The sequence below is a fragment of the Mobula hypostoma genome, chromosome 3 (genome assembly GCF_963921235.1).
Source record: "Mobula hypostoma chromosome 3, sMobHyp1.1, whole genome shotgun sequence".
Taxonomy (NCBI): Eukaryota; Metazoa; Chordata; class Chondrichthyes; order Myliobatiformes; family Myliobatidae; genus Mobula; species Mobula hypostoma.
Genome location: NC_086099.1, coordinates 69,589,153 through 69,603,228, shown reverse-complemented (window position 1 = coordinate 69,603,228; position 14,076 = coordinate 69,589,153). Strand labels below are relative to the sequence as shown.

At 37.1% G+C, this 14,076-nt stretch overlaps 1 protein-coding gene across 6 annotated transcripts in view; it reads right to left on the bottom strand.

The window, feature by feature from the left end:
• pds5a (PDS5 cohesin associated factor A) overlaps nt 1-14,076 on the bottom strand; it is a 188,017-nt gene that overhangs the window by 119,069 nt on the left and 54,872 nt on the right. For 5 of the 6 annotated variants that reach the window (XM_063043272.1, XM_063043277.1, XM_063043275.1 and 2 more), the window contains exons 6-8: nt 13,737-13,863; nt 11,606-11,686; nt 5,985-6,125 (exon numbers count right to left, since the gene is read on the bottom strand). In XM_063043272.1, coding sequence (XP_062899342.1) covers nt 5,985-6,125; nt 11,606-11,686; nt 13,737-13,863 — 349 coding nt within the window. Of the gene's footprint in view, nt 1-3,228; nt 3,296-5,984; nt 6,126-11,605; nt 11,687-13,736; nt 13,864-14,076 lie in introns of those variants that run through there. The other variant, XM_063043278.1, reaches the window with a different exon arrangement.

The window sequence follows — 14,076 nt, the reverse complement described above, 5'->3', positions numbered from 1 at the left end:
TCCTTTCAACATTCAGTAGATTTCAATGAGATCCCCACACATTCTTCTAAATTACAGTGAGTACAGGCCCAAAGCTGCTAAAAGCTCCTCATATGTTAAGCCTTTCATTCCCAGAATCATCCTCATGAATCTCCTCTGGACTCTCTCCAATGACAACACATCCTTTCAGAGATATGGGGCCCAAAACTGCTGACAATACTCCAAGTGCGGCCTGACTACCATCTTATAAAGGCTCAGCATAATCTCCTTGCTTTTATATTCTATTCCCCTTATAATGAATGCCAGCATTGCATTTGCCTTCTCATCCACAGACTCAACCCGTAAATTGACCTTCTGGGAGTCTTGCACGAGGACTCCTAAGACCCTCTGCAGCTCTGATACTTGAATCTTCTCCCCATTTAGATAATAGTCCGTACTATTGTTCCTTTTACCAAAATGCATTATCATACATTTCTCAACACTGTATTCCATCTGCCACTTTTTTGCCTATTCTTCCAATGTGTCTAACTCCTGCTGCAATTGTATTGCTTCCTCAGCACTACCTACCCCATCCACCTATCTTTGTACTATCCACAAACTTTGCCACAAAGCTATCAATTCCATTATCTAAATCTCTGACAAACAATGTGATAAGTAGCAGACCCAATACTGACCCCTGAGGAACACCATATATATAGCTAGGGTGCTTAAGACTTTTGCATAGTACTGCATTTCTTAATGTGGAGCAGACAGCGAATTTGTAAATCTGGCGGGAGAAAAGATTGTTGGGAATGGCAAAAGTAAAGCACTGTGGGAGGAGTGTGAGACGGGTGGTAGAGGAGTGCTGGGGGTGGGAAATGATGCAGGTGCAGACACACCCAGCTCTGAAACACCAGGCAAGGTCATTTGATTCCATACAATTGTTTTTTTGATTACAGAATGTCTTTCTGGTGCTTCCCGCTCCCTCCCCTCTCCTTTTCCTCTTTCCCCAACCATGAATCCCCTCTCCCTGTGCCCTTCCGACTCTCAGTCCACAAAGACTTGTATCAGAATCAGATTTGTTTTTTTTTTGTGGCAGCAGTACAGTGCAATACATAAAATCACTACTGTGTCGTGCAAATCTGCAAAAGTCTTAGGCACTCTTCCCACAGATCATACCTGATCTGCAGCTCACTGTCTTTATTTCAGATTCATCATTTCAGTACGCCAGAAATCAATAAAGCAGTAACAATTAGCTGAATGACTATAGAAACACACAATTCTACCCCCACCCAAATTAGGTAAGTACAACTGGAGGCAACTACTGATTTTGAAAAGCAATGTTTTATTTTAGAAATATTTATGCATTTTCATGATTTTGCTGGAAATTGGAAAAACTGTATGAATAATGAAAAAACAATGGTCATTTTTGTTTGCTTATGAAACAAAGTTACAAAATTAATAATACACAAATGTTGTATGATAAAATGTTAAGGGAAACTGGACGGTTGAATCAATGATGTGATCAAATGTTTGAAAGTATGTAGGTGTCATTGTACGAAGAGCAAGAGATGTTTCCAAGGATAGAGAGCTGAAGGAAATTTAGTCAGAGGGTTGGGTATATAAGCCTAAGTGATATCAAAAAAAGTCTGGGTCTCAGTCCCCTAATCTTTCCATTCTTGCAAGTTTATTAGAACTGCTCCAGCAAGACTACAATACAACATTACCATTCAACAAGCCAAGACATTCAAAGCTCTTGTTAAAATAACAACACAAAATAACAGTAATTGTCTTTATGCTTTCATAACCTGAACTACATTATCAGTTTGCTACCTATCTTGATTATTCTTAATTTACATTTAAAGAATAAAGGACGACTTGCAAGTCTATTGCTCCAGCTAGGCAAATAAAAGAAAACTACCTTCAAGGCATACATGAAGGGAGGAATTATCCCCAGCACCCATGGTATCTACCGTTTTGGTAAGGTATCCAAGTTAATTTGTAGTGAATACCAAGAAAGCAACAAAAGTTACAAATATGATCAGTTTATAGAAGAAACAGAAGTAGCCTATTCAGAACCATCATTCATCATGACTGATTTTTTTTTTGCTGTGCAACTTTCATATACTAATTTTCCATTCATTAGTAGTGAACTTCCTCACTGAATTTGCTCAGCAACTGAGCCTCATATGGAAACATATTGAAAGAAAGATTAGAGGTCTGACGACTGCTCCAATCATCAAACTCCATTCCAACTTCAACTCTACTCTTACATAAGCAGCTACATAAACTGCCAAACAGCCATCATTTGTTCTATTCCAAAACATAAACAGAAAACCAGTGAAAGATAATTTTACCAAGTTTACTACCTCTAGTTGAAATAGAATGGTTACCATGTCAAGTTTGGTTTACTTTACTTGATCAAACCTCAGTCAACTTGTACATAAAACTCTTTTTTTGCCAACTACTTTAATCATGTTCTCGGGTTCTCTATCCTTTTGCCAGATAATTCCTTTTTTCTACTGTCTGGGCTTTCGTCAAATCTCACCTTTTGCTCTCTAGAGAATAATCCCAACCACTCCAGTCCTGTCATATAATTTTAGTTCCTCCACTGCTAGAGATAATTTCTGCATCCTCTATACAGCCTTCACATCTTCCTAACTTGCGTGGACCAGGGCTGCACACAGTTCTCGAGTTGAGATACAATAGTATTTCATCGAGATCCAGCATGAATTCTTTAGTACACCGTGTCCATTCATAAAATCTAGAATTTTGAATGTTTTTCTCTGTCACTCACAAGCTTTAGCTTAAAATTTAAAAACAAAAACATAAAATTAATGGTTAAAGCAATGAAAAACATTGCAAATTACCATCAAATCTGGCTTCTTGCCATGCTGTTTTCTGACTAAATTGAAACAAGTCCAGCTTCACAGTCTAATTGTTGGGAAATTGCAGTAAGTTGCTCTTTTCTACTGGACTCCAGTATCAATGTTCAGCCAGGATATCACTGGCTGGAACTGGTCAGGGAATTTGGGACTTCCATGCTTATGAGAGTCCTGAACTTTCCGCACGAAGTTAGACATTCAATTACTTGTATTTTTCAGGAAACTCTGGGCCATTATACTAACTTATCTTGTTCTTACCACTAAAATACATTATTTCACTTCCCTGTGTTAAATTTCATCCTCCCATTACACCTACATCCTCTTCAAGTCTTTAACCATCATCTTCAAAACTTAAAATTTCGAGTTTGATAATTCTGAAACTTACCCAGGCATTATAAGTAAAGTAGCAGTCCAAGTACTGACCCTTGGGGAACATTAGTGCATATCCTTCCCTAGTTCAAAAAACAACCATTCACCATGAACGTTTCCTGTGGCGATGACCATTTCTTATCTAATATTACTGATGTTCATTGTCATCTCTACCTTCCTATTCAGGTACAAAGCAACATTATATAAATTCACTATCCTTTTAAGGATAAACTGAAGATAATGTTCAGCAAGCATCTGTGAAACGAAGTAGTTAATGCCTCAGATCAACATCTATGAAAACAAAACAAACCTTAATCACATCAACTAAAAATCTTAAACCCAAAATGAGCATAATGATGAGAAGTCTGCAGGCAAAAGACATTTTTGATAATTATATTATCATCAACCAGAAATACACTTTGGTCACCGATTCTTATATGTTTAAATTATTCAGTATTTTGAACTTATCAAATTAACAGGATAGAATCTAACATTTTGACAAGTTTCACCAGCTCTTACATTCTAGCCTCCCAGGTTTTTATAATGAAGCTGCAAATTAAAGTTTTGTGATCATTTAAATAGTTTTTAAATTCAGGATTTCTGATAGTAATTTCTCTCCAAAGTTCCAATGTAGTGCCATTGTTCTGAGACATTAGCTGCTTCTTTCCACAGATGCTTACTGAACATGATCTCTTTTTCACTGCACCTTGCTTAGTCATATAACATAGAACAGTAAAGGAACAGGCCCTTTGACTACGATATCTGTGCTAACCGCGATGCCAAATTAATTCCATCTGCCTGTATGTGATACATATTGTTCCGTTCCCTGCATGTTCATACACTTGTCGAAATGCCTCTGAAATGTCACTTTATATGCTTCCACCACTATGGCAGTATTCCAAGCATCTACCACTCTGTGCAATAAAAAAAACTGCCCTGCTCACCTTTGAACTTTCTCCCTCTCACCTTAAAACTATGCCTTTACTATTTGACATTTTTACCTAGAAAAAGATCCTACCCTATCTATGCCTCTCATAATTTCATATACTTTTAATCAAGTTGCCCCTCAGCCTCCAATACTCCTCAGAAAGCAATTAAAGTTTGTCCAACCTCTGCTAAGCGCAATACTTCCCAATCCAACAACATCCAGATAAAAATCTTTTTCACCCTCTCCAAACCTTCCACATTCTTTCTGTAAATGTGACAACCAGAATTACATACAGTGCTCCAAAGTCTGACTGGCACAAAGTTTTATATAGTTGTAATATGACTTTCCGACTTTTATACTCAATGCCCTGAATCATGAAGGCAAGCACATTGTACACATTCTTTACCACTCTATCAATTTATGGTTCCACTTTCAGAGAACTACAGACCTGCACCCCAAGACCCCTCAGCATATCAATGCCCTTAAGAGTACCACCATTTATTGCATACTTTCCCCTTGATCTCCTAAAGAGCAACACCTCATATTTGCCCAGACTAAACTCCATCTGCTACTTTTCTGCCAATATCTCAAACTGATCTATATCCTCTTGGTATCTTCTTCTTTATCCACATCTCCACCAATATGTCGTTTACAAACTTACAAATAGCTCAATATATCACATACAACAGAATACCACTAGTCACATGCCTTCAGTCGAAGAAATACCTCTTTACCTCTAACTTCTATAGCTAAGCCAATTTTGAATCTAATCTACTAAATCACTATGGATCCTATGTTTCTTAATCTTCTGAACCAGCTTACCATGAGGGACCTTGGTAATTGCCAAACTGAAGTCCACGAAGACAACATTCATTGCCCTACCCTCAATCATCCTGTTCACCTTCTCAAAGAAAACTCAACAGAATTCATAATACATGGCATGCCCAGCACAAAATCATACTGATTATCTCTAATATGCCTAAACTTTTTTCCAAATGCAAGTTATTCCTATTCCTAAGAATCTCTCTAATAGCTTCACTACCAGTAATGTAAGGTGCATTATCCTTGCTGCCCTTGTTAAATAAAAGAGCAACTTTGGCTACTGTCCAATCCTTAGGGAACTGACCTGTGGACTAGAGAGGATACAAAGATCTTTGTCAAGGGCCCAACAATCTAACTCTCTTGCCTCTCTTAATAAGCTGGTATAGATCCCACCTAGCCCCAGTGACTTGTCTATCTTGATGTCCAAGAGACCCAACACCCTGATCTCCTCCTTGATAGCAACTTAACCTACAATCTCACAATCTTACATGTCCTTCTCCTTGGTCAACACTGATTCAAAAACCTCATTTAGTATCTTCATAAATTCCATACTTTGTCCTTGAATGGTCATATCCCAATCCCTAACCACCATGTATAAGTTTCCCCAGTTATAAATTTTCCCTAATCCTACCCCAAAAAACCATTTAGTGGCTTTTTTTGGCCTTCCTAACTGTTTTGAGTTATTTCGTGCTTTATTTGTATTTCTTAAAGGCTCTGTCCGATTTTAGCTTCCTTTCCTTTTTTGTCTATACTTACAACATTGCCTGTCATTCAAGGTTCCCAACCCCTCCCATCCTTGTCTTTCCTCCTCACTGGAACATGTCAAATGTGCACTTACCCAGTAACAACTGCTCACAACCTACCCTCCTCAGCTCCTGCCTAGTAATGTTGTAACATGAATTTTCCTTTCATTTGTTGATATTATTACAATTCTTTCCACATCAAAATTGTTTCAACATTAGCATCCATAAGATGTATAACTGTCTTTGCAATCATGAATCCTTAAATATAAATAAACTTACCTTCAGCTTAAACTCGAGCTGTGGCATAACTGAGAGCAGCAGATGAGGATCAATTGCGAAAAGCTCCATAATGAGGTCAAAAACATGTTCAGACAAATCACTGACGGAAGACTTTCCCAGAACTAGCACTTGGTTAAAGAACTGGTGGAAGAAATTCCAAGAAATAATATAAGATGCTGAAACTAGTTAAAGAAGGTCATTAGAAATAAAATATTAAAATTTACAAATAATTAGGAATATCCATTACAATGCTTGGGAAGTTTTAAAGCAATTCTATCTAGCAACTATAAATCAGAGTAGTTGTCTAAAGATAGCAAGATCGGGGTCCTATTATGCTTCTCCAATTAAATGCTTAAATGTTTTAAAAGTCCTATTCAAAACCAATTTTTGCTTTAAAATTTGTTTACTGCAGCATATGGATGGCAAACGTTAGTTTCAAATGGATATATACAGCAAGAGACACCAAAGAACCCATTTCTGAAACAGAAACCTTAACACTAAATGGTGTGCATAAAAAAATAATTTTATTAGCATCAATACAGCTATTTTGACACAACATACAGCAACTGCTGTAAAATTGGAAGCCAAAAGATCAAAATCAGGTTTATTATCACTCTTATATCACTTGACATTTACTGTTTTGCAGCAGCAGTACAGTGCAGACATAAAATTTAAAAATAAATAAATAGTGCCAAAAAAAAAGCAATAATGACATAGCGTTCAAAGATTCATGGACCATTCAAATCTGTGGCAGAGAGAAAGATGTTCCTGAACCATAGGCTGTGGGCCTCCAGGCTTCTGTGCTGTCTCCCTGATGGTAGTAATAAGAAAAGGGCATGTCTCAGATGGTGAGGCACCCTATCTTTTTGAGACACCCGTGCTTGAAGATATCTTCAGTGGTGGGGAAGACTGTGTCTGTGATGGAGCTGACTGAGTCTACAACCCTCAGCAGCCTCTGGTGATCCTGTGCATTGGAACCTCCATACTAGATGGTGATGCAACCAGTTAAGGCTGATTTATACTTGTGCGTACTAGCTTACACCGCAGCCTACGCAAGTGGGCTACGCCGTTGTGAGAATTTATACTTGTGCGTTGGTGTGTCTGCGTCGCTCTACAATCTATGCCACTGTGTTGAGTTTCTTCATGTTGAAACTCAAACTCAAACTTCAAACAATGGCGACTGAAGCTGAAGGAGGGTGAATTTTCTGTGCTTGTCCGGCCACTGAGAGACATGGACAAGGAAATGCATTTCAAATACTTTCAGATGTCAGCAGGTAGATTTGACAATTTGGTTCATCGTCTCCAACCACTTATTTCGCATCAGTGTATGCACAGCATACTCAGAGACTGGCAATCACCATTCAAGTTTTAGCTTCAGGTGAAAGTCAACAGGCTGTAGCAGCTAGCCACAAACTGGTGTCAAGCACAGGGTCCTCCATAGTTTCGGAGGTCTGTAAAGCTTTATGGAAAGCATTGCAGCCAGAGTTCCTTCCCTGCCCTTCAGTCGCCCAATGGGAAGCTATTGCAGTGTGGGAGGAAGTGCGATGCTACCAAGCGGACCAATCACAGTTGTTTCAGTCTGCATCACCGCAATGCGTAGTTACATTTTGGGAGAGGTGCGTGTTAGGCTACGGCATAGGGTTCAGCGTAGAGTACAACGTAGGGTACGCTGCTACACCATACCTAAGGCGTACATTTGACGCACAAGTATAAATCAGCCTTTAGAATGCTCCACACCGCATATGGAACATAAAACATAAAAATTTACAGTACATTACAGGCCCCTTTGGCCCACAATGTTGTGCCGACCGTGTAACCTACTCTAGAAACTGTCTAGAATTTCCCTACTGCATAGCTCTCTATTTTTCTAACCTCCATGTACCTATCTAGGAGTCTCTTAAAAGACCCTATTGTATCCACCTCTGCCACTGTCGCTGGCCATGCATTCCGCACACCCACCACTCTGTGTGGAAAACGTTACCTCTGACATCCCCTTTGTACCTACTTCCAAGTACCTTAAAACTATGCCCCCTCGTGTTAGCCATTTCAGCCCTGGGAAAATCTATATATCTATAGAAGTTTGCTAGAGTCTTTGGTGACATACCAAATCTCTGCAAATTCCTGGCAATACCAGCTTTGTGATAGCATCATGTTGGTCCACAGGACACATTCAAGGCATTAACACACGGGAACTTAAAGCTGCTGACCCTTCACTGAAGACTGGTGTGTGTTCTCCTGACTTCACCTCCCTGAAGTTCACAGTCAATTCCTTGGTTTCACTGACATTGAGTGGGGTTGTTGTTATCTGAGATTTCACCAATAAGTGGCAGCATCCACAAATTTATAAATAGATTTGAGCTATATCTAACCACAAAGTAATGAATGTAGAGAGTGTAGAGCAGTAGGCTAAGCACACATCCTTGAGGTGTTTCTGTGTTGATTGTCAACGAGAAGGGGTCATCAATTTGTACTTCCCCATCACCTGATGAAGTTGTTGAGGATCCAGCTGCAGCGGATGGTACAGTTTAGAAGCCTGGTGGATGGTGGTATTGAACTCTGAACTATAATCAGTAAACAGCCAACTGAGCTATGTTCTGCTGTTGTCTTGGTGAGATTAAGGCAATCGGGAGAGTGAAAGCTGCTGAGAAAATTAAAGGGGTAGGTGAGATTGTTTTGCGCCTGTAATGGCACAATGGGACTAAGGGCCCATATCTTAAAGAAATGTGAAAAATTAAATAAATGCAATATTACCTCAATTTAAAAATGCTTAGTTTACTGATTTACAACGTGTTTTTTTTTCTGGTATGGTTGGCCTCCAATTCAAAAGCCAAAGAAAGCTAATAACTTTACCAGCTAGTATTCAGTTGCCAATTTTATATCAGACATTAGAGAGGTGTCTCTAATAAGATGGCAGTGGATCTTCTTCATGAATCATTTGTATCACAGTTTTTTCCAGCACCTGCAGAATATCATTTATGAATGATTTGACAGGATGCTTCATAAAAAAAAAACTAAGAAATCAATAATGTGATACAGTAGTCACTTACAAGTTATCAATTTAATCATGACAGTAAATCACTTCTGATGGTCAATTACCTAAAATTATTAACTTGAAAGAACATTATCTGCTATGTGGTACAGGACGTCTTGTAACCAAAGGGAAAATAGGCTGTGCCATATGATATTGATACAAGATCTTGATATACGAGACACTAGGATTGAACCCAAATCTCTATGGCTAGGAGGTAGCTACTGCACAAAGCCACTCTTGTTATATAGTGAGGTTTATTCTGATTCCACGAACACAAGTAAGCCCACAAGCAGTCCCCGAAGTTAGTAACATTTGCTTGTATTAATGGCAATCAAGTTTGTTTGATGATGAATATAGCTGCTAGACTGAATATGCTGAAAGGCAAGGCGCTTTCCAATCTCCTATCTGGAGCATAAGGCAGTTGTCGCTTGTTTCACAACAGGAGGTACTGGCAGTGTAGAATCTCATTTTCAGTACCGTTCACCTTCATCATTTAAACCCGTATAACCAATAGGCCATTTACAACAAATAAATTAAACTTCCAGCATGCTTAATTGGGATACCTATCAAGCACTTTGGACAAAGACAGAGACCAGAACCATATACTATTTCAATCTTTAGCAGCCCATGGCCTCCCTTAATTCTCTGTTAGCAATGAAGTGAAAAATCAACCTATCCAATGCAGAGATTAAAGGCCTATGGCAGCAGGAGTATCAATTACACTTCAGGATGAGAAAACAATCTTGTATGGATACCATATAGGGCTAAAGAAACGCAGAAGACAAAACTAAACTGTCCTACAAGCAATAGCTCTAAATTCCTAAAAGCTTTATTGAGAACTATTAACAAACAGCCGGACAACAGAAAAAAAAGTTCATTAATTTTCTTAACTTTAATATTGGGAAATCAGGCTAAATGCAGAATTGCTTTATAAAAACATTTTCAGTCCTAACTCAAAGTATATTGTCCTATTTAACTCTGATGGTTAGTACTATTATAAAGTGCCAGCATTTAAGCATTATTTATGTCTAACAATTTTAATATTAAAATTCTTACTACAGTAGATAAACCTGCTCTTGGACAAAACCCTCAAATTGCACACCATAATCATTATCTAAAAAAAAAAGGAATACCATTGCACAAATGCCTAGTATGTTCTATTACCTCCCCTCATAAAACTAAAATTATCAGTTAAATTATACTGTTCTCATCTGATGTTCCTTTGACATCAGTCAAGATCCTAACATTTTACATCAAACATACATACACAAATATGTTTTAAGTGCCATCAATGTAATGATGTTAATGGCTTAAGAAAACAGTCCATTATTGTCACAAAGAAATGAGAAATAAATGAAATTTTGCAGACATTGTCCACACCCAAAGAAAAGAAATTAAAAAGTCTTGCAGCTTCGCCACTTAAAGTCAATGACAGTGAGGGTAAGAACCATGCAAGAGTTGGAAGTTACAAGACATTGAAACTAAAAAAAAAAGTAAATGCTAATTTACTTAGAAGTACAAAATGTCTGAGATGTAATTCTGATTTTGTACAAAATAATGTTAGTTTTTAATAACTGCAGAACAACTAGCAAAAATATCGTTAAAAGCTTTAGTGATCTGAAATCAAGATAAATTTCAGAAACAAATCTGAGTTAGATAAATTTCCATAACTTAAAAACTACCAGCGATTGATCAACAGGAATGGTAATTAGAAGAGGCGACTACTGCTTAACAATAAAATAGAAAAACACAAATTTGCTAAAAGGTACAAAGAAACTAATTTTTATTAAAAATAGAAATGTACTCGGGACTGGGACAAAAATCATTCTTCCAAGAGTTCGGAGAACAATTTCAATGCATGACTCAGGTAGGGAAAATACAATAATAGGGGAGCATAAAGGAGAGTAGCCTGTCCTTTTTGAAGACTAACATTATAGTTGAAGAAAACTGCACCACATAAACTAGCTTTCTCTGTGACAAATTTAAGGATCCTATCATCAGGATAGGAGCGGGCTGGTAAAGAAGAAACTATATTACTCATAACACTGCCTCTTTAAAGGAAGAAAGGCATGAACAAAGAAAAAAGATTCTTATAATTATGTTAAGTCTTTGCAATTGTGGGCTAAGGTACCAGTTAAATTTGGTTCAGATTGTTTCAGATTAAAATGGCATCTAGATGCAGAATTCTTTCTTTTCTATTTAAAAACAAGAGTTGACATAGCCAAACACTCCAGATCAACTGTATCCGATTTAACAGGGAATGGAGAGTTACAAAAACCCCCCAGTTACTTAAAACAATTATTTTACTAGCACAGACTGAAGGATCAGAAAAGTAAAAGCAGCAACTAACCAGGGAAAGCAAAAAAATTCTTAAAAACCGCCCCAGTTGGCTGATTTATCGTTCCAAACATGATGGGACCGGTTTACAGAGCACAATGAGTCGCAGGGTATTCTGAAAGAGGCAAATATTTGAGACATGGAGATTACAAGTGCCAGAATCAAAACTGAACACTTTGACATGTCATAGACTTGAGTTTGTGGGATGAAGATGCATTTTACTTTATTGGTATATGATTATCAAAGTACTTACACTGGCAATACATGGTTCAATTGTTTGAGCAGTTCTCTTCAGAAGTACTTTAGCTAAATCATAAGCTTGCTTATTCACATTCTGAAATTTAAAAAAATAACATAATTATGTGCATATTTATAACTGTGGACACTATATTCTGAATGTGTAAAGATATAAAAATATGTACATTTCCTATTCATTACCATGATCTATGAAGCAATGTTATTGTAGGTAATGCAAATGAACATCTTTATTTCTTACAGTATCTTAACAATCATTTTTCACCATATACCTTCAGAACAAGTATTCTTTCCAAATCATTTAAACTCATGGCTCAATGCCACCTAGTCAGCAGCTACCACAGGCATCAAAGATATAAAAAGCAAGTTCATTTTTTCTCTGAGCTTTAATAGCTGAGTAACACTTAATTGGTGTTAATATCATCCTGAAGCTTACATATGTTGTTTAGTTCTCATGAAATATCAATTGAAAACTTGGTCAGAATCAACACAATAAAATTTGAATTCCAGATTGTCATTAGTGACAAAATTCTGGATTTCACATATTCTGAATAATACATGTCAGAAGTGAGGGAGTCTTTCAAAAGGCCAAAAGAATAGCAACATACAACACAAGAAAAATAGGGAAGAGTATTGGTAGATTTTTGGTCCCTTCCTCAAAATTGTCTCAATCCAATATAAAAAAATAAACTATACAGGATAATTGTGTCATTGGCATATAGTTTTGACAAAACTATACTGGGGTAGATATCTACTCTATAAATCATCAATCTTAAGCATTTTTTAAAACAACTCAGTCCAGTTACTTCTTCCTAGTCAGAAAGACATACACACAGAAAAGGCCAATCAACCCGTTAAATCTACAGCTACACTAAACTTAATCCAATTTTTCACTTTCCTCACATTCTCACCGTGGGTCACTGCAGCTATGATGCAATAGGTCTGTCTGTGGCACTCTATCTTCTTTCTTGGCTGGTGCAAAGCCTCCTGATGTTAACATACTGAAACTGTATCTTACATCAACTTTATAACCTTTAAAATATGTTACATACTAATTTTTAATCTAAAAGTTCTTCAGCATAATCTTTTCTAATCTATGAAAATTATCTAAATTAGTTTTAAAACATTGATTGAAGATGCAAAGAAACAAGACAAACAGAAAAATATCCCAAAATGATGACAATGGTATTTTTGAAAAACAAACTTACAAATAGTAATCAACTCGCAATAAGTCTTAAAATTATCTAAAAACGATTCCACCAACAAACTACCTCTCCTCCCAACCACCTGTCTATCTTATAGCTGAATAAACAATGTATATTGGTAAATACAGCATGTTTATTCTTAAAACTGAATTTTAAAAGCAGAGTAACCTTTCAATTGAAAATTGCTTAAAGTAGTGTATCAGCTTAAGTTAAAATTCAGGTACTGCTAGTGGTTCAAAAGGCAGAATATACATTAGCTTTTATTACAAGGGACAAAGATACAAAAGTGAAGACACCCATTGCAATCACAAAGAACCCTTCTGAGAATGCATATGAAAAATTTTGTACAGGTCTGATTTCCTACCTAAAGGAGTAAAGGTTTGTAAAAGTTAGTTTGGAAGAATGAGAAGCAATCTCATTGCAAAATTAATAGAGGAATTGTCAAGGCAAAGACAGGGATGATGTCCCTTTTTACTTTGGTGTCTGGACCTAGAGTCCACTATCAAAAGGTTGGGCACTCAGAGATATGACACTGACACAGGAGAGTGGCAGAAGTAAAAGATTAGCCTCACCCTTACTCAAAGACAGATCAAGTCTGAGTGTCTCACTGGTCTCCTGTTTCAATTTTTCATGAATTATTATATATAATCCCCTGTAATAACTTCTCAATATTTCCAAAAAAAGTATGATTTTTTTTTAAGTACTAAAGAGAAAACCTGCCAAAGACTTCCCAAAATATACAGAAATTATATAGATATAGAATCTGGTAAGTATCAGACAAGAGTAAGAGTATGATACTGGTTAACACTACCAAAAAACAGCAGAGGGAGGAAATTGCCATTTTGAACACTAATCAGACAGTTATGTTAATTTTCTTGGAAATATTCCGGATCACCTTAAAAATATTTTGGTCAAGAAACAAACCTTGTGTGCAGGAATAAGGTTGATAAGAATGGAGTCCAGTAGGTCCTGAGTTACTCCATCTCCTTCCATGATGATAGAACTCATCAAGTCCAACATATGCATCTGAACCTTCTGATTGTGGCTGTTGCTGAGATAGGAGTATGTTAAAATGGTTAGTTCAATTGAATCTGCCTCCACTACAGAATTATAGAATGGTCACAGTGTGGAAGGAGACCAGTTGGCCTGCTGAGTTCATACTGGCTCTATACAAGAGCAATCTAACTTATTCCATTCTGTTACTCTCTCCTCATAGCCACTGCACATTCACTCTTACTGGTTACAGTAATATATCTTAGGGTGC